The 21,048-nt window shown below is 46.0% G+C and overlaps 2 protein-coding genes across 4 annotated transcripts; both read right to left on the bottom strand.

Annotated features, from left to right (window-relative positions):
- Window positions 1-93: 93 nt before the first annotated feature.
- vstm4b (V-set and transmembrane domain containing 4b) lies at window positions 94-13,323 on the bottom strand. The gene is made up of 8 exons (XM_066666685.1): window positions 13,272-13,323; window positions 9,209-9,607; window positions 3,388-3,441; window positions 2,476-2,583; window positions 2,160-2,193; window positions 547-668; window positions 385-449; window positions 94-219 (listed from the first exon to the last, which is right to left on the bottom strand). Exons 1-8 carry the CDS (start codon window positions 13,321-13,323, stop codon window positions 94-96), a joined length of 960 nt encoding a protein of 319 aa, XP_066522782.1.
- A 1,607-nt stretch (window positions 13,324-14,930) lies between these two features.
- LOC136692954 (transmembrane protein 273-like) lies at window positions 14,931-17,881 on the bottom strand. Of its 3 annotated transcripts, none has more exons than XM_066666701.1 (5): window positions 17,774-17,881; window positions 15,767-15,820; window positions 15,327-15,443; window positions 15,212-15,239; window positions 14,931-15,121 (listed from the first exon to the last, which is right to left on the bottom strand). In XM_066666701.1, the coding sequence occupies exons 1-5, from the start codon at window positions 17,832-17,834 to the stop codon at window positions 15,091-15,093; spliced, it is 291 nt and encodes a 96-aa protein (XP_066522798.1). In that variant the 5' UTR covers window positions 17,835-17,881; the 3' UTR covers window positions 14,931-15,090. The 3 variants fall into 3 exon arrangements, with proteins under 3 accessions (XP_066522798.1, XP_066522799.1, XP_066522800.1); XM_066666702.1 differs by having other exon boundaries at window positions 15,327-15,437; XM_066666703.1 differs by lacking the exon at window positions 15,327-15,443 and having other exon boundaries at window positions 15,212-15,285.
- Window positions 17,882-21,048: the final 3,167 nt, after the last annotated feature.

The following is a 21,048-nucleotide window of genomic DNA, read 5'->3' as shown; positions in this document are numbered from 1 at the left end:
ATTGGGAGCGAGGTGCGGGATCTGCTGGGTGAGGTTCTAGATCCCGATCTGGTTCTTGTTCTGGCACAAACTAAGCCCTTTATAAGTTTGTCCTTACACTGTTTTGTCCTCAAACAGTATTTGGGCGTAGACGGTCCCCGTCTTGGACGTTTTGTTGTCCGGTAAAGGCTTGACCAGCTCTAGCTCGGCATACGTCAGACTCTCCTCTGTGATCCTTGGCTGTGGAGTGAAAGAGGAAAGAAGTAAATTGTGAAACTGTGAGACTGAATGTTAGAGCTGGGAGTCACAGGGATGGGGCGATACGATATTATCACGATACATTGCCCACGATAATGATGACATCACAATATCAGTGGAAATGTTTTGCACTGCACGAACACGTACCAAAACGATCTTTCTGGGCTGAGGTTTCAAAAGCTTTGGCCTCCGGAGTTTGTCCGTGATTGGTGCTGGGAAGAAACACAATGGGAATTTCTTCAGAGCTGTTTAACACTCATTCAGGCTGCAACTGTGGGAATTCTGGGAATGTCGTTCCTGCAGCTTTACCTTTCGCCGGGATCTCTGGAGGCACCTCCTCCCGTTCCACAGTTTTCTTGGTCTTGTATTTTCTCTGTTTCTTCGGTAGAGCTGGAGACAGACTGACCACGCTAGTGACTGTCTCCCCAGAGCTGGACACAGACAGACAGAGAGACAGAGAGGTTCACTTCAGTTAACTCATTCACACAGTCACTCTCACACTCACCCAGTCACTTACACACTCACCTGGTCACTCACACATTCACCCAGTCACTCACACACTCACCCAGTCACTCACATGCTCACCTGGTCACTCACCCAGTCACTCATACACTCACCCAGTCACTCACACACTTACCTGGTCCCTCACCCAGTCACTCACACACTCACCCAGTCATTCACACACTCACCCAGCCACTCACACACTCACCTAGCCATTCACACACTCACCCAATCATTCACACACTCACCCAGTCACTCATATAATTACCCAGTCACTCTCACACTCACCCACTCACTCACACACTCACTAGTCACTCACACACTCACCCAGTCACTCACACACTCACCCAGTCACACACAAACACTCACCTAGTCACTCATACACTCACCCAGTCACTCACACACTCACCTGGTCACTCACACACTTACACATTCACTCACACACTCACGCAGCCACTCACACACTCACTCAGATGCTCACACACTCACCCAACCAATCACATACTCATCCAGTCACTTACACACTCACCTGGTCACTCATACACTCACCCAGTCACTCACACACTCACCTGGTCACTCACACACTTACACATTCACTCACACACTCACTCAGACGCTCACACACTCACCCAACCAATCACATACTCATCCAGTCACTTACACACTCACCTGGTCACTCACACATTCACCCAGTCACTCACACACTCAGCCAGTCACTCACATGCTCACCTGGTCACTCACCCAGTCACTCACACACTCACCCAGTCACTCACACACATACCTGGTCCCTCACCCAGTCATTCACACACTCACCCAGTCACTCACATACTTACCCAGTCACTCACCCAGTCACTCACACACTCACCCAGTCACTCACATAATTACCCAGTCACACACAAACACTCACCTAGTCACTCACACACTCACCCAGTCACTCACACACTCACCTTGTCACTCACACACTTACACTTTCACTCACACACTCACCCAGTCACTTGCACACACTCACCCAGCCACTCACCCAGTCACTCACACACACTCACCCAGTCACTCACCCAGTCACTTGCACACACTTACACAGCCACTCACACACACTTACACAGCCACTCACACACACTTACACACACTCTCTGAGTCACTCATCTAGTCACTTGCACACACTCGCCCAGTCACTCACACACTCGCCCAGTCACTCACACACTCGCCCAGTCACTCACACACTCACCCAGTCTCTCACCCAGTCACTCACACACACTCACCCAGTCACTTGCACATACTCACCGAGTCACTCACACACTCGCCCAGTCACTAACACACTCGCCCAGTCTCTCACCCAGTCACTCACACACACTCCCCCAGTCACTCATCCTGTCACTCACACACACTCACTCAGTCACTCACACCTGTGGACAGTTTCTCACCTGTTCTGAGGACTCTTGACCAAATGATAATTTTCTGAAGGTAGAGGAAAGTCCAGAGACACAAAAAGATGATCAGCATTAAATTATTCATGAGGAATGTTTTGATTTCATAAGCAATTTCATAAAACATTTAATACATGTCCACTACCCTCCCCCAGAAGTTACATAGTGCAGTTTCTACAGTGGGAAACCCGTTGTAGCAGCGACAGAGGCTCTGTTACAGCTCAGTGGAACATTACAATGATTTGAATTTGTCATTTAAAGTTAAAAATATTATGTAGTGTTACTTTAAAGCAGATGGATGCAATTCCTGTACCTTTCAGGTGTCTCTCCCTATGCAGATACTGGCAGCTCACAGCCACAGTGAAAAAACACATGCACAGCAGCCCCACACTGCAGATCAACACCGCACACAAATACACATCTGGAACACACACACACACACACACTTAAGAAACAGGTCACAAAGGAACAACTACAGTGGACAAAGAACAGCTTCTGTACTTTATATATATCCATCCATTCATTCATTCATCTTCTGTAAGCAATACATCCTCACTCACGGCCCAGCTGGATGTTTTTGGTCGGTGGACTATTCTCAGTCCAGCAGTGACACTGAGGGGTTTAAAAACTCCAGCAGCATTGCTGTGTCTGATCCACTCGCACCAGCACAACACACACTAACACACCACCACCACGTCAGTGTCACTACAGCGCTGAGAATGATCCACCACCACATCATAATTTTTACTGAAATCAGTGGAGAGTGGAAGGGAAGATGGGCTTGTTTTTCTACCCTCCTCCAAAAGTTACATAGTGCAGTTTCTGCAGTGCTGAGCCCAGAGTAGCAATGGCAGAGGCTCTTTTCTACATTTCACAGCTCAGTGCAGCATGAAAATGATTCAGAAGCTGTAAGCCTAAGGTAAAAATATTACACAATGCTACTTTAAGTACAGTAGTGTGGTAGATTGTTGTTTCTTGCCGTTGTCCAGCTCTGAATACGAGTCTGTAAAACATGGTTGTCAGCTCTAAACCACAGGCTCTGAGCTCAGAAACCACCACAGCACTCTATGCCTCCATCCAGTGAGGGAACGAGTGGGATGTGTTTATTTTCTCAGCTTTGCATTTCTGACCCAAATTTAAAAGAAAAGGAGCCCTTCCTTCCGCCTCTGTCACTTTTATTTTTATCTTTTAACCCAGTACAGGACAGCGTGGCTTTGTGGCTTACCTTCAAACAGACTCCACAGTCCGTCACTGGCACTGGACCCTGGGAGGATGTGCACTGAGGAAAAAGAGAGAGAGAAAAAAAACACTAGAAGAAGAAGAAGGAGAAAGAGAAGGGCACACTCATCACTGTGGCTGCTCAGCCTCGGTAATTACAGGGTTAAATAAAGCTGATTATAGTGAGGTTCTCTGGCAGGACCCAGGTTGTCCCTTTCGCTGAATGTGCTTGTTCTCTGCCATCGGCTCGTCATGTCTCACACCCACTGTGACGCCTAAGCTTAATAGGCTTAGCTTGGATAAGCTTAAAAATGTAATAAAACTTTTGAAAATAAAACAAATTTGAGAGAGAAACAAACTCACGGAAACAACAATGAAGATCTGAACTGTGGGTAGTGGAGGTGCTGCCTGACTCTCTCGCTCGCGCTGCCCAACTTTCTCTTCACAGTTCTGAAACGGACCTCCTGTGGGCGGGTTTTTTCAGGAGTGCTTCACCCTCAGTGACAGCCCAGACATTGCTCAGTGCAGAGCACAGGCATTCATTTCAGGGGAATGAGCTGTCACTGAAAAACTCTTTAGCCAATGGATCCCCATTGCACTCTTTACAAAGCAAAAACACCCACACAAGAGGTTTGTGTCAAAACTGCAAACAAATATAAATACACAAGTCGGTATGGAGACCTAGATACACAACGCTCACACACTCCTCTAAATAAACGTAGAATAAAGTAAGACATGACTGTAATCATAAGCCTTTAATATACACAAGTGTTTATTCAAGTATTTAAGTATTTCTTGAAGGAGATGAGAATGATTGAATGCTCACTGTTGAATTTCGGTGTGTGTTGAGTTGTGGAGTGTGCCACTGAGATATGAATATGAAGATGTACGAGCCTCTAGAAACAGCTGTGCTAAACCATGCCCATGCTAATCTCCTGCTCTTGTGCACGGAACAGGAACAGAGGCTCTTTCTTCTGAGCCACGAAAATCATATTTGGACAAAGAGTCCCAGATTAAAATGGTGTATGACAGCGTCTGCTGCTACAAGACCGGCTCCTAAAAGTTGTTGTGGAAGATTCAGAGCAAGGCCTCAGGCGTTCAGAAGGGGCTTTGTTTCCTTCAGATTAATTACTGAATGGAACTAAAGTGTCTAGGTCTCAAAGCTCAGTGTTAGGGATGGAACAGTTGGGTATTAAAGCACCCAGCTTTGGTCCAAACCCCACGAGCCCCACAGCAGTGTTGTCCCCCTGTGTAAACAGCCCTGTTCAGAACGCCCACTTTCAGCACCTGTTCCTTTAAATGATAATGAGCTCCTCGCTGTTCACCCCGACCCCGAGCACACAGCAGTGTGGAGTGAGGAGCAGAAGCTCTGGTTTTTAGCTGATTTCGCTCTGTTCTCTTTCTTCTCCGTTCTCCGTTCTCGTTTTCTCCATTTACTCAGTGCTCTTATTTCTCGACGCTTGTTGTGTCTGTTTTGTTGTGTTTAACCTCGTCTTTGTGTTCTCACATAAACGTGGGTCCAGCGCTGTGATTGGACAGACTCTACATCCACTCTCCATCCTCCCTCCATCCTCTCCTCCATCCTCCCTCTGTCCTCTCACCATCCTCTCCTCCATCCTTCCTCTGTCCTCCATCCATCCTCCCACCATCCTCTCCTCCATCCTCCTACCATCCTCTCCTCCATCCTCCCACCATCCTCTCCTCCATCCTCCCTCTGCCCTCTGTCCTCCATCTATCCTCTCCTCCATCCTCCCTCTGTCCTCCATCCATCCTCCCTCTGTCCTCCCACCATCCTCTCCTCCATCCTCTCTCTGTCCTCCATCCATCCTCTCCTCCATCCTCCCTCTGTCCTCCAACCATCCTCTCCTCCATCCTCCCTCTGTCCTCCCTCCGTCCTCCCTTCGTCCTCCCACCATTCAGACAGATAGTGTACTAAAAGTCAGGTATTTTCGATGGAATATGAACCCGACTCCCCGTCTGACCCTGTTCTCCTCTGGTTTGGAAAGTAGCCTCTGAGAATAGAGACGGCTTTAACTCAGATGTGACACTAGACACCGGACTCGGGGCCAGATGGTTAATCTATTGCTGTCCCACCACTCCTCCTCCTCCTCCTCCTCCTCCTCCTCCTTTACTCTGTCTGAGAGCCTCTGTCTCTTTGGCGGCAGAGTCGAGTTTCCCTTTACCCAGACGATCACAAACAGAGCAGCAAGTGTCAGCAGAGTGTAGAGATTCCTCCGCCATCCTCTTCACAGACCGCCACAGTGAAGACACACAGACAAGAGACGGCTGTGGAAATGTATTCAGTATCGTCTCCTACAAACCGACTCTTCGAGGAATGTTATCTCAGTGAGTGTAAGATGTTATAAAAAACTCTATAGAACATTCACACACTCACCCAGTCTCTCACACACCCACCCAGTCACTCACATATTTACCCAGTCACTCATACACTCACCCAGTCACTCTCACACTCATCCAGTTACTCATACATTCACCCAGTCACTCAAATACTTACCCAGTCACTCTAACACTCACCCAGTCACTCTCACACTCACCCAGTCACTCACATACTTACCCAGTCACTCATACACTCAGCCAGCCGTTCACACACTCCCCCAGTCATTCACACACTCACCCAGCCACTCACTCACTCACCCAGCCATTCACACACTCACCCAGTCATTCACACACTCACCCAGTCACTCACATATTTACCCAGTCACTCATACACTCACCCAGTCACTCTCACACTCATCCAGTTACTCATACATTCACCCAGTCACTCAAATACTCACCCAGTCACTCTAACACTCACCCAGTCACTCTCACACTCACCCAGTCATTCTCACACTCACCCAGTCACTCACACACTTACCCAGTCACTCACACACCCACCCAGCCGTTCACACACTCACCCAGTCATTCACACACTCACCCAGCCACTCACTCACTCACTCACCCAGCCATTCACACACTCACCCAGTCATTCACACACTCACCCAGTCACTCACATATTTACCCAGTCACTCACCCAGTCACTCACACACTCACCCAGTCACTCACATAATGACCCAGTCACTCTCACACTCACCAGTCACTCACACACTCACCCAGTCACACACACACACACTCACCTAGTCACTCACACACTCACCCAGTCACTCACACACTCACCTGGTCACTCACACATTCACCCAGTCACTCACACACTCACCCAGTCAGACACAAACACTCACCTAGTCACTCACACACTCACCCAGTCACTCACACACTCACCTGGTCATTCACCCAGTCACTCACACACTTACACATTCACTCACACACTCACCCAGCCACTCACACACTCACTCAGTCGCTCACACACTCACCCAACCAATCACATACTCATCCAGTCACTTACACACTCACCTGGTCACTCACATGCTCACCTGGTCATTCACCCAGTCACTCACACACTTACACATTCACTCACACATTCACCCAGTCACTCACACACTCACCCAGTCACTCACATGCTCACCTGGTCACTCACCCAGTCACTCACACACTCACCCAGCCACTCACACACTCACCTAGCCATTCACACACTCACCCAGTCATTCACACACTCACCCAGTCACTCACACACTCACCCAGTCACTCACATAATTACCCAGTCACACACAAACACTCACCCAGTTACTCACACACTCACCCAGTCACTCACACGCTCACCTGGTCACTCACACACTTACACATTCACTCACACACTCACCCAGCCACTCACACACTCACTCAGTCGCTCACACACTCACCCAACCAATCACATACTCATCCAGTCACTTACACACTCACCTGGTCACTCACACACTCACTCTCACACTCACCCAGTCATTCACACACTCACCAGTCACTCACACACTCACCCAGTCACACACTCACACACACTCACCTAGTCACTCACTCGCTCACACACTCACCCAACCAATCACATACTCATCCAGTCACTTACACACTCACCTGGTCACTCACACATTCACCCAGTCACTCACACACTCACCCAGTCACTCATATGCTCACCTGGTCACTTACCCAGTCACTCATACACTCACCCAGTCACTCACACACTTACCTGGTCCCTCACCCAGTCACTCACACACTCACCCAGTCATTCACACACTCACCCAGCCACTCACACACTCACCTAGCCATTCACACACTCACCCGATCATTCACACACTCACCCAGTCACTCACATACTTACCCAGTCACTCACCCAGTCACTCACATAATTACCCAGCCACTCTCACACTCACCCAGTCACTCACACGCTCACTAGTCACTCACACACTCACCTAGTCACTCACACACTCACCTGGTCACTCACACATTTACACATTCACTCACACACTCACGCAGCCACTCACACACTCACCCAGTCGCTCACACACTCACCCAACCAATCACATACTCATCCAGTCACTCACACATTCACCCAGTCACTCACACACTCACCTGGTCACTCACACAGTCATTCACACACTCACGTGGTCACTCACACACTCACTTGGTAACTCACACAGTCACTAACACATTTACCCAGTCACTCACATAATTACCCAGTCACTCTCCCACTCACCCAGTCACTTACACACTCACCAGTCACTCACACACTCACCCAGTCACTCACACACTCACCCAGTCACACACACACACTCACCTAGTAACTCACACACTCACCTGGTCACTCACCCAGTCACACACACACTTACACATTCACTCACACACTCACCCAGTCACTCACACACTCACCTGGTCACTCACACAGTCAGTCACCCAGTCACTCACATAATTACCCAGTCACTTTCCCCCTCACCCAGTCACTCACACACTCACACAGTTACTCACATACTCACCTGGTCACTCACACACTCACCCGTCCCCTCGCATACTTACCCAGTCACTCTCACACTCACCCAATCACTCAGACACTCTCCCAGTCACTCACATATTTATCCAGTCACTCACACACCCACCCAGTCACTCTCACACACACCCAGTCACTCACACATTCACCCAGCCATTCACACACTCACCCAGTCACTCACACACTCACCCAGCCACTCACACAGTCACCCAGCCATTCACACACTCACCCAGTCATTCACACACTCACCCAGTCACTCACACACTCACTCAGTCACTCACACACTCACCCAGTCACTCACATTATTACCCAGTCACTTACACACTCACCCAGTCACTCACATACTCACCCAGTCACTCTCACACTCACCCAGTCACTCACATACTTATCCAGTCACTCACACTCACCTAGTCACTCACACACTCACCCAGTCACACACACACTCACCTAGTCACTCACACACTCACCCAGTCACTCACACACTCACCCAGTCACTCAGCCAGTCACTCACACACTCATCCAGTCACTTACATACTCACCCGGTCACTCACACACTCGCCTAGTCACTGACACACTCACCCAGTCACTCACGTGGTCACTCACACACTCACCTGGTCACTCACCCAGTCACTCACACACTCACACAGTCACTCACCTACTCACCTGGTCACTCACACACTCACCCGGCCACTCACACACTCACCTAGTCACTCACACACTCACCCAGTCACTCACACAGTCACTCACACGCTCACCTGGTGACTCACACACTCACCTAGTCACTTACACGCTCACCCAGTCCCTCACACACTCACCCAGTCATTCACACACTCACCCAGCCATTCATACACACCCCAGCTTATTTACAGCTTGTCCAACCTAACAACAGTTGTTATGGAGAACATCTGAGGAGTTGTCTTACCTTGTAGTTCTGTAGCCGCCGTGGAATTGCTGGACGCTCTCCATCGGTCCTTGTGCTGTTTAAACTCCTGGACCCTGCAGCTGTACAGGCCTCGGTCGCTGCTGCTGACGTTGAGGATGAGGAGGTTGTAGATCTTCCCCTGCTTCACCACCGTCAGCTTCATTTTCGGCTTGGGGAAGCTCTTGGTATAGTTTCCGTAGAACTTGGCTCGCCTCATGTTCACTCTGGCCACCAGCTGCTCGTCGCCACCTCCCACAGGCTGAAACATCCAGCGCACCACCGGGAGACTCTCAGACTTCCTCCTCTGGGCCACCACACAGGAGAGGGTCACGTTCTCACCCTTGGATGCCACCGTGAACGGAGACGGAGTGACCGTGACATTCAGGCATCGGCAGACATCTGGAAAAGCGTGACATCATGGTTTATTAAGTAATTGTTCTGACCCTGCAGTGTGATTGGCTGAGAGACCATCCAGGAGTGCTGAAGTTCTTCTGGTATTACAATGCTAAATACACGTAACCTAGCAATGTCACCAGCGTTTACAACACAGCGGTGGGATGCCTGGACTTATTCAACCAATGGGGGACCAGTTTGGAGTTGCTCCACTTTGTGATTGGGGTACCACTTTAGAATAAGTCTACACTTATTAAGGTTTATTAATGGTTTATAATATGTTTACTAGCAGTTATTAATTATGTGACCTGTTGTTTGCCAAAAAGTGAAGCCACGTCCATCTACAGTTAAACCTCAGATCTTGCCAAAATACTGACCTCACTGTGTCTCCTCCACCAGTCAATATTTTCAGTGTTAGACCAAAAAAAAGAAAAAACAAAAACAAAAACATAGAGGTCATTGTCTCACTTCGTACGAGGAAGTTAGTTCATTCATTCATTCATTGTCTGTAACCATTATCCAGTTCGGGCGGTGGTGGGTCCGGAGCCTACCCAGAATCACTGGACGCAAGGCAGGAACACACCCTGGAGGGGGCACCAGTCCTTACCTTTCACTCACACCTATGGACACTTTTGAGTGTCCAATCCACCTACCAACGTGTGTTTTTGGACCGTTTTAGACCGTAGGAAAAAATCGGAGCACCCGAAGGAAACCCAAGTGGACACAGAGAGGACTACAAGGAAACTTAAAGGTCTGATTAATAACCATGTCAAAACAGCCTTTACGAAGTGGTTTTATATTAAAGTGGTGTCGTAATTTGTAAACAAAAGTATATTGCAAAGAATAATAAACAGGAAAATGCTCTGAATAAACATGGCCCTGAATGGAACAAGTTCAGATCCAGAGAGTGTAAAAAGAAACGTGAGACAGAATGAAACTATTTTATCTCGCAGAAGGTTGATAAATCATTTTCCAATCTTTATCTTAAAACCTAATTAAGAACGGTGATAACACACTGCGGTGTAATCGCAGTAATCCACTCAAGGCTGGTGCCACAGCAAAGAGGTGTTTTCCAGAGCTGGCTGCCTCTGCCCTGCTTAATGACGCCTTTCTGACCACCATCAGGAGGTTGTTATTATTGAGGAGGTCCTCGAACACAGGTCAGTTCATAGAGAAACAAAGAAAACAAGAGCTGTTTTAACACTCTGTATTTAAAGGATGTGTCTGTGTGGTCTGATACAGCATTAATCAACCTTTATTCGGTCATGTCGCCCCAATCTGGGATCTATTAAAAAATCTAGGCCTGCTCTGTGCATCCGTTTCACAGACCAAACACACTCAAACACACAGAGTCACACATTTGTTTCACTACACATGGCAGGACTCACTGTAGACATAATGATACACGTAGCTAATTAACACTAACCCTAGCCTTAACCTCGGTAACCAGTAACTTTTAGCTCTTTAGTTTTTGCAATAAAAATTTTTTAGAAAATGAGGACACATTTTAGTACTGATATTTCACCTAAACAAACACACACAGATCAACTGAATTATTATTGAGTAATTTGCTTGAGCATGAAATGCGTTTATGCCTGTGTCCACTCACAGCACACCCTCCGTTTGGCTCCGCCCACTCAGATGAGTCTGATTAAAAACATAGATGATGTCCCTCATGGAGAGTTTATAGTCTATTAATAGTTTATAGAACTATTTTGATGTTTTAATTTCATTTCAAAGCCGTCACAGCTGCTTTTTTGTTACGTCTTGTAACTAATGTTTTGTTATTTTTCGTTTTTTATTTTATTTTCACCAAAGTAAAGGATGTTTAACATCGCTCCTGATGAAGACAAATGCCCTGGTTGAGAAAAGCTGCTCTAAAACATCATGCCTCAGATTCAACATCTGGTTTTCCGGCGCCGGAACTTTCCACAGACACTCAACCCACTTTCCAGGAGCGAGTAAACACAGTGTCCAGCGTCCGGCTGTCCTCCCTGCTGGATTTAGTAACAGCTATTGCGGCTTCTTACACAGAAGGTTAGTAGGACCTTGGCTCCAGGATGGGAGCTACACTGAGGTTTCTACAATTCTACAGTGAGGGAGGGGTCACAAACCACAACATGCTCCACAGTTCCCTGCTCTCAGACTGTCTCTGAGGGGAGAGAGGAGACAGAGCAAGGGACACTGCCCTTCTCCAGAGGACTGCTCTAAACTAAACTGACCCAGGGCTTGTTGTGTAATTTCAGAGAGTGGGAATCCAGGTCGTTCGTGTCTCAGTACCAGACCGTTACTGACTGTGAGTCAGGGGCTCGTTCTGAATGGGACACTGCATCAATAAAATACTTTCATTAATTCACTAGTTGATGTGGGACTTTTAGAGACATTGAGTTGGGTAGCTGTTGTCCACTCTTTGCCTTTATCCCAGTGTCCACTCTCTTCAGGAGACTTCCTTTTAGGTCTTAAAAAATAAATAAATAAAAATAAAAAGCTCTAGTGATTGTATGCATCCTTGGCTCAGTAAATAGGGTCAAAACTAAGTGTATTTTTCTCCAAACACCTACAGACAATTTACAATTCAGACACCAACAAGATACAGTTGCTTCTTACTCACACACACCGCTCCACATTAAAAAATACAGTCTCTTCTTACTCACACACAGCTCCACATTAAAAGATACAGTCGCTTCTTACTCACACACACTGCTCCACCTTAAAAGATACAGTCGCTTCTTACTCACACACACCGCTCCACATTAAAAAATACAGTCGCTTCTTACTCACACACACCACTCCACCTTAAAAAATTCAGTCACTTCTTACTCACACACAGCTCCACCTTAAAATATACAGTCACTTCTTACTCACACACACCGCTCCACATTAAAAAATACAGTCGCTTCTTACTCACACACACACCGCTACACATTAAAAAATACAGTCACTTCTTACTTACACACAGCTCCACCTTAAAAGATACAGTCACTTCTTACTCACACACAACGCTTCACATTAAAAAATACAGTCGCTTCTTACTCACACACACCGCACCACCTTAAAAAATACAGTCGCTTCTTACTCACACACACCGCTCCACTTTAAAAGCTACACACAACATTATTCTACTTAAGGTGGAACCGATAGCAAATTTGTGAAAATGCTAACAGCATGAAAGTAAAACCTACTGAAGGGGCTAATAAACGGAACAGCTCAAGTTGCTACACTCCTCCAGAATTTACATAGTATGGTCTCTGAAGTGGGTAGTCCATTGTCTCGAGAAGCACCAGCAGTTCTGTTTCTCTTCTTTTGTGTCTATTTCCTTTCCTCAGTGTAGGACTCTTCTCTCCAGCTCCACGTCCTTTCAAACCCACTGTGCTGAGGAGTCGCTGTTCTACACTCAGTGGGAGAAAGAATGAACGTAGGTGCCAGGGTGTCTCAATTTTACCTGCATTGTGTATTCTCTTTCATATAAAATGACACAAAGATGACTCTCTCCAGGTTTAGCTCCTGGAAAGTGATCGACCTGTACTTCCTGATAAATCTGACCGGACGTTAACTAGGTGAGGGTCAGCCTTTGACCATTCCAGAGTGTCCCAGACACAGCTCTGAAGCTTCAGCATCATTCAACTCACCATCAAACAAGTTCCTCTCGGTCTGAACAGAGCTGTCTTACCTCCGAAGAGAACACTACTCAGGAAGAGCGTTAGCACCGCGGAGAACTCCATTCCCATGTCCCTCACGCTCCATGCAGCTTTAGTTAAGTGTGGCTACAGAAAGGCGCCTGATGGGTTCTCCTCCTCCTCCCCGTCTCTCTCTCTCTCTCTCTCTCTCTCTCTCTCTCTCTGTCTCTCTCTATCTATCTATCTATCTCTCCTCCTCCTCTGTGAAACCTGAGATTGAGTAAGCCCTGCATCTCTTTAGTGGACTCCTTCACTCACTCCTCTCTCTCTCTCTCTCTCTCTCTCTCACACACACACACACACTCTCTCTCTCTCTCTCTCTCTCTCAGCTGGGAGCTGTAAGCTTTTGAGGAACTTAATCTTTGATTAAGTAGGAAAACAGAGCATGCAACAACTAAACACAAGATAAACAGCTGGACACATCATTAAACACACCAGCCGTCAGTGTGTGTGCAGCTGCTGGGCTTGTGGTTTGTCCTGAAGCCTGTGCACGTAAAAACCAGGTGGCTGCAGAACTCTATAGTCTCTGACTATATTTAAAATGAATGATCTTCTCAGTAAATAGTCAGCGAGGGAAGAACAATGTGGGTTACCCTCATTTTGACCTGTATGTTTTTTACTGAATTATTTTTACCTGTTTTTTTTTAATCCATAAATTTCTATAAAAAAAATTCAGAAACACCAAAGTTCACACACATTTTTCAAGAATCAGGATTTCAGGTTCAAACTCTAGTGACACTGATGTAACTCCATACATGGTGTTCTTGTTATCTGGGTTTTTTTTCCATTGTGTAAACACCTTTGGGTTTCTGAAAAGCGCTATATAAATACAAAACATTATTCTTATTATAATATCCCTCTACATTCACCCCGAACGACTCTAAACTCAAAGAGTCATGTGTTTTAAGTTTATTCTGAAGCAGGGGCTGGGGTCTGGCTGATGAAGTAAACAGAGCTGTTTCGTAAAACCACTGTAGCTCTTTAAGGTGTGAAATGTGGCAGCGTTTGATTTTCCTGGCAGTGAGTATCGACCCCACTGAGCAGATCCTGAGAGACAGAGACCTCTTCTGGAAACAGTGTGACATTACACACCATTCTGAAAGCTGTGAATTACACGTGCCTCGGTAAAACCACCCACCTGCATCCCCCCAGAGTTGGGTGTGTGAGATGTGAACACAAGGCAGTTGGGCTCTTCTTTACAGGGACGTCCCTGTATCTGAAGTAAAACTGCTACTTCTTTGTTGCTGTTTGGAGGTTAGTTGAAGGCTGCCACATAATATTTTTACCTTAAAAGTCCAGCAAAAATCATCTTATGCTGCACTGAGCTGTAACAGGGAGAACAGAGTCTCTGTCTTTACTAATCTGGACTCTAGCACTGCAGAGGCTGCACTATGTAACTTTTGGAGGAGGGTAGGAAACAACCCCACGTCCTCCCCCTTCCTCTTGATTTCAGTACGGCGCTGTAACAATGAACAACACTTTAAATTAACCAATAAGCCCAGTCAGTTTTCTAAGACCCTGTTTTCTTTCGTGTGGTGGGAGGTGAAGTGAGAAATGGGTGTGGGTTTGTAGCGCTAGCTGTATATACGATAAGATATGATAAAGCACACAAACTAACAAGAAGCTCTAACTGTTTATATTTTTATTTCGGTTGCTCACAGTCAATATCATATCATGGAAATAAGTTCCTTTCCCATTTCACCGGAGATTCACAGATGCAGAACTGTCTGATAGATTTAGTAAAACATTGTAAACCACGTCAGAAGGAAGGTCAAAGCAGGGCTTTTATCTGTTGATGCTTTGTTTCTGTCTTCAGGAGGTCCTGCCTTCTGTCTCGCTGCATCTGGAAGGTCAGTAGGAGTGTGGTAAGGTGAATAAACACTAAACACACAACAACATCTGTAAATGTAATGAGTCGCACATGCACCGTTACCTCACAGACGGTCTTCTCAGTGAGTCCTCTATGAGGAAAGGAAAGGAGCCCCAGGGTTAGACAGGAGGACGGTTCTGAAAGGGTTTGAGACATTCAGAGAGTGTAATGAACTTACCCGAGGGGTCATTGTCGAGCATGTGTTTTTTAATCATGCAGATCTTTATACCGATGAAGCAGATCACAAGGACCAATCCAATCCCTGCTCCTATCACGGCGTATTTCACTTCTGAGGCTCAGAGAAGAGTTTAGGAGAGTCATGAACTACACAGATCATCATTTATCAACAACACTAGAAGCGCCAAATGCAGTCATTTGACTGCTGTGATGTGCTCCTTCTACTCTGCTACACTAGTGAGAAACACTGTTCTGGACCACGCTTGGCATTGGGCATGGTGACAGTGGACTCATGCGCAGGTGCTCCAGAGCACCCCATAGTATCAGGTAATGTGGTTCTACAGATATATTACTCTAAACACAATGTTTGTTATAATGAATTATGAATATTGGAACTCAAGTTATGGATTTTAATCGCTGATGTGCTGCAGATGTTCTTACCCGCTTCATTTGCAGAGGAGTCGCCATCTCCTCTCACACACCTCAGTAACGTGTCTGTAACCACAAAACACACAGCCATTATTTAACATTTCAGCATTTTTGCTATCGACTTGATTTCTCGGTTTTTGGTCGAGTTGGCAGTAGCTTTAGCTCTAGCCGCTGCCACATGTGGCTAAGATCTGGCAACCCATCCCAGAGAAGGCCATGGTGACCTCAGATTCATGCGTAGCTGCTCTAGAGCGCTCTTTTTCAGCAGTGTAAGGGTTTCTTACCCTTTTTTGTGGGTGGGAGAATAAACTGGTTGTGGTGGGAGTGAAACTTTTTCAGTTTGCTGTTTTTGCGCATGCTCCATCAGCTGCTTGTAAACACTCAGAGCAGCAGAAACTGGAAGTGGTTGTGGTCTTACTCAGGGAGGAAGTGAGATGGGGACACTGATAGTTTGCTCTGCTTCCTGCTGCAGAAACGTCCACTTTGGCAACTTCACACCCAATCTGTCACAAAATGTGATTAGATTTAAATAACCACACCACGATTAGGCCATGTCTGTTTCAGCCTGGGGTCATACTCCTGAATCAGAGGCTGTTTCACAGGCCTTAAAGTAACACTAGGTAGTATTTTTACCTTAAACCTACAGCTTCAAAATCATAGTGATGCTCCACTGAGCTGTAAGAGGGGGAATAGGGTCACGGTCATTACTCATCACTATGTAGTTTAGAAGCTGATGAGACTATGGCTGCAGTTGCAGGCTTAGTTTGTGGTGGGAGGAGAGAATGCACTGTGCCCCCTGCTGGCCAAACTGTACAGAGTGAAACTGAGAGCAGAGCTGAGAGTGGAGGATAAAAGAGCACTGAGTAAAAACTGAGAAAACAAGAACGGAGAAGAAAGAGAACAGAGTGAAAAAGGCTAAAAACCAAAGCTTCTGCTCCTCGCTTCACACTGCTGTGCGCTCGGGGTCGGGGTGAACAGCGAGCGGCTCATTATCATTTAAATCAACAGGTGCTGAAAGCGGGCGTTCTGAACAGGGCTGTTTACACAGGGGGAGAACACTGCTGTGGGGCTCGTGGGGTTTGGACCAAAGCAGGTCACAGATGTTTCATTAAGAAACAGAACTGTGTTTCACTGTGGAGGCGAGGAAGAATACAGCACCTTTAGATAAAAAATCGTGCAGGGATTGATGCGGATGTTGCCAGGTTTCATAGAACACCATTTGTGAACATTAAAATGCAGTGTAACAAAGTCTACACTTTCAGTAAATACAGGGTGTGAATGCTAGCTGTTATAACACCTTATGCATAGCTATCCTCCCCTGCTCTGACCCCCTCTCCCCTGACCTGGGACATAAAGTAATCCACTTCCGAGTCCCAGGGGTTAAGCAGATAAGGGCCTTTTAAAATAGCTCTGAAGCCCAGGGTGGATATCTATAGTGACACTCTGTACAGTTATTTTCAGAGCCTAGTGCTACCAGAGCCCCACTGTCAGCCTTGTGTTCCGAAACAAAGATGAGTCTTGGGTTTAAACGCTGTGATAAATCTGACCAGTTCAAAATCATATGACTTTTAACTTTACATTATAAAATAATAATACGTTAGCAGCTCATTTAGGGTCAGTGTTTCATTTCTTTTTAATTATATCTAATTATATCTTTAACTATAAACAGCAGTCCACCGGCCAAAAGCATCCAGCCGACAGCATCAGGGTTTAAAAACTCCAGCAGCACTGCTGTGTCTGATCCACTCGCACCAGCACAACACACACTAACACACCACATCACACCTGCTCTGTGGGGGTCCTGAGCGCTGAGGGATGGGGGGTAACAAAGTATGTAGAACAACACATGGACACTGTGTGCCCATACATCAGGTAGAGTCCTCGGTATCTATCCTTTAGAGACAGATGTGTGCATCATGGTGCCTCAGCGTCTGCTTCTTCCTGATTAAAGGCCTGTGTTTAATTCTGTGCTCAATTACACAACAAAGAAGACCCAAGAAGAGCTGAAAGTACACTTACTGACTGTGAAGAGGAGAATAACAGCGTGAGATGGTCTTCTGTCATCAGGCATTCCAGTCATGGTCCTCCAGCCTCTTGCTCTTTGGAGCCGATACCTGTCTGTAATGTTGTGTGTTGAGAAATGAAGCCATTTCCTGTGCTTGCAGTGAAATGGTTTATTATTCAGATGTAGAGATATGAGCGCAGGGCCTTTGTAGCTCTGCGCTCACTTAGCTCAAAACAAACAGCAAACACAGGAGATGACAGTGTCATATGAAGATACAGTAGACCTTGCGAAGTATTAGACATCACTGATATGAGTCCCTTTAGGCTTCACACATCAGCTGTGTTTAAAGAACATGGACAGAAATGTAGCTTAAAATCACAGCTTCAGCATCACTGGGATGCTCCACTGAGCTGTAATAAAGTGAACAGGGCCTCTGTTGTTGCTAGTATGGGCTATTTCCACCTCATAGGATCAACTCGACTAGTTTTTCACTGGTCGCTTTTCCACTAGCACGGTTCCCCTGTGAAATGTAGCGGGTGACGTCTCAAAACCGCCGGCTTGGGAAACCACAACAATGCGGGTGGTAAAATCAGGTGCTGTTTACTCATTGTGTGGCGTGTTGTTGTTGTTGTTTAGACTAAACACGGCTCCGTCCCCAGTTCTCACAGATCATTTTCCTTGTCGTACGTTTGTCTTTCGCTGGAGATTTTCCTCAGCCACCGAGCCAAGGAGCGTCTGACCCTCTTCAGAAACTGTTACGAGCTGCTGCTGAGAGTCGGATAAAAACTAATGTGAAAGCTGCTGTAACTTCAGAGATTTTACAAGCGGCGAGTTTGCGCTGAAGCTCTGCGTTTTTCATGGTGATTGACAGGTCTATTCGGCCAATCAGAGCTCTGCAGGGTTTACACCTCGTTTGGAACCATAACCGAGCAGCCACTAAAAAAGAACCCAGTTCCAGGACCAATTTTTGGAGGCGGTCAGGAAGCCTCCCAGTTCTGTATAACTGAATTACAATCGTAGATGTTGCCTTTAAAGTGGCCACTAACTTTGATCCCATAACACATATAGCCCTCTCATTAGCATAAAGAACGAGTGTCCATCAAGGGCTAATGAGCCCACAGTCGTCAACGTTGAGGAAAATGAGTAATAGATGTGTAATAACAGTCATGCCGTAAGCATATGACACTGTTGCAGCATTTGTTTTGAAACACAAGCCGTTTGATGTGGATGTGATATCTGATAGGGTTTCTGCCATAGTTTGCCCCCCCACCCACTCACTCTAGGAGCACGATGCTTACACAATGTGCCTCTGATGTCTTATTAGCATGGGTCAGTGACCTCAGCAAATGCAGCATAAACTGGGCAGAGGGAATGTAAACGAACAACAGAAAAAAAAGTAAAAAGTAAAAGGAGACATTAGACATAGGACACTCTGCCTATATTTTTGTTTACTTCTGATTTGGCTTTTCTAGCCCCCGTTAGACAATGTATAATGCCCCTGTTTGGCATCATTTCTATCAGATGTCTCTGTACTTTACTCTCTCTCTCTCTTCCAGCAAGTTGGACTCTCCCTTTACTGTATTCACGTGTAGAAAGTCCATAGATTCCACCCTTTTTCTGTTTCTTTAGAAGAAAAAAAGTGATGATGATATTAAAAGAAAGCAGCATCTCTTCCGTTCAATGTTTCCCTCTTTGACTCACTCATGCACATGATATTTTTTATCAAATTTAAATTATGATCTCCACGTCTACTTTGCTTTTCCACATGAAACAAAAACTGTTACAGAGCACAAAGTCTATACTTTATGCCAGAAACTGACTTTTGAACCAATTTGAACCAATTACAATGTTTGATTACAGTGGAGTGATCATTGACTGTTAATGTCTACGATTGTGGGGAGATGCAATTCTCTATGGGTTGTTTACATTCATGATCTTCACGTCTTTTAAGGTGGAATGCTGTTGTTTGTTGGTGTCTGAAGTGTGTGTTTATTCACCATTTGAATTCCGACAGAAACTCATGTGTAACTCGAGCTGTTGTAGCACTGTCACTAATGCAGTTAGCCTTCTCCACCTTAAGTGATCTGAAACAGCAAAAATAAGAAAGAAAGCCTAGCACCGGACACAGACACTTTGTTTTTTTACCCATTTACAGACACTGGGGCTTCGTAAACACATTAGAGCGGTTTCCAGTGCAAACCGACTGCAGAGCAGCACATGGAGAGGAAACATCTTCGGAATTCTTTGTATCAGCGTGTTTTTTGATTTTGATTTGTGATTTGATTTGTCTTTAATGATACATCATGTAATTTAAGTATTAGTATTATTAGTAGTATAAATGTTAAAGGTGGCACTGTTTTGTGATTGTGATGTTGTTCTGGGGGTGAGGTTATTCTCACAATGGGTCACTACCTGAGTTGAGTTTGGTGTTCTCCCCTGGTTCTCCACCTGGTCCCACTCCTATTTATAAGAAATGTCTGTCTGATTAAAATCGACTTGAGTTGAGTTGCCAGACATTTCTATTTATTTAACCTGTTGCATAACTCACAGATCGGTCTAAAAATACTCTCCGAGAGTGAAGCTCGGTTAGCGTCACATGTTTAATGAGCTGGAGATGTCGTTAAAGAGTGGATATTTGTTCGGTTTCTCCAGCAGCGATCCCATGTCATTCAGTATCCTGTGTCTTTGGGTATTACATAAACATATTGCTAAAGCTCTTGCCAATCGCTCTTGAGTTCCAGGAATCATTGTGGTGGGTTGCCAGATCTGAGCCACATTCCGCAGTGTTTGGTGCTACAGCTACCGTCTACATCTAACTGACCCTCCTCACATCCAAGAGTGGCCTGTATATAACTAACTAACTGGGTATAAATCACCCAGCACTTGGCTGTAATTGGGTCCTGGTTCTGGAAGTGGGTACTTGTTTAGTGGCTGTTCTCTCGTGGTTCAGAGCGAGCCGAGTAGGGACTAAACCATGGCGTGTAAACTTTGCAGAGCGCTGATTGTCCAGAGAGAATCGTCACTCTACGCCACGCAACGCAGACGTCCAGCACCAACTGTCCATCTGTAAAATCTCCAGCTGCGGCAGAGATCATGTTTGTCTTTATCCGACTCACGACGGCAGCTCGTAAAATTATGCCGTGGTTTTTGAAGATGTTCAAATGCTCCTTGGATCGGTGGCCGACGAAAGAATCTCTACTGATCTGTCTGAACTGATGACGGAGCTGTGTTCAATCCCAAACAACAACAACACGCCAATACACCATGAGTAAACACTTAACGTTACCGA

This window comes from Hoplias malabaricus, chromosome 3, assembly GCF_029633855.1.
Source record: "Hoplias malabaricus isolate fHopMal1 chromosome 3, fHopMal1.hap1, whole genome shotgun sequence".
In the NCBI taxonomy this organism is placed as follows: domain Eukaryota; kingdom Metazoa; phylum Chordata; class Actinopteri; order Characiformes; family Erythrinidae; genus Hoplias; species Hoplias malabaricus.
This window is presented reverse-complemented; position numbering and strand designations above follow the sequence as displayed.

Coding starts and splice junctions, on each gene's coding strand:
- vstm4b (XM_066666685.1), bottom strand. CDS start 13,323: ATGGAGTTCTCCGCGGTGCTAACGCTCTTCCTGAGTAGTGTTCTCTTC. Junction 669..2,159: donor GTCAAGAGTCCTCAGAACAG/GTGAGAAACTGT, acceptor GTCTGTGTCCAG/CTCTGGGGAGACAGTCACTA. Junction 450..546: donor TCCAGAGATCCCGGCGAAAG/GTAAAGCTGCAG, acceptor GTTTCTTCCCAG/CACCAATCACGGACAAACTC.
- LOC136692954 (XM_066666701.1), bottom strand. CDS start 17,834: ATGACTGGAATGCCTGATGACAGAAGACCATCTCACGCTGTTATTCTC. Junction 15,240..15,326: donor GCTCGACAATGACCCCTCGG/GTAAGTTCATTA, acceptor CTTTCCTCATAG/AGGACTCACTGAGAAGACCG. Junction 15,122..15,211: donor CTGAGAAGACCGTCTGTGAG/GTAACGGTGCAT, acceptor CTGACCTTCCAG/ATGCAGCGAGACAGAAGGCA.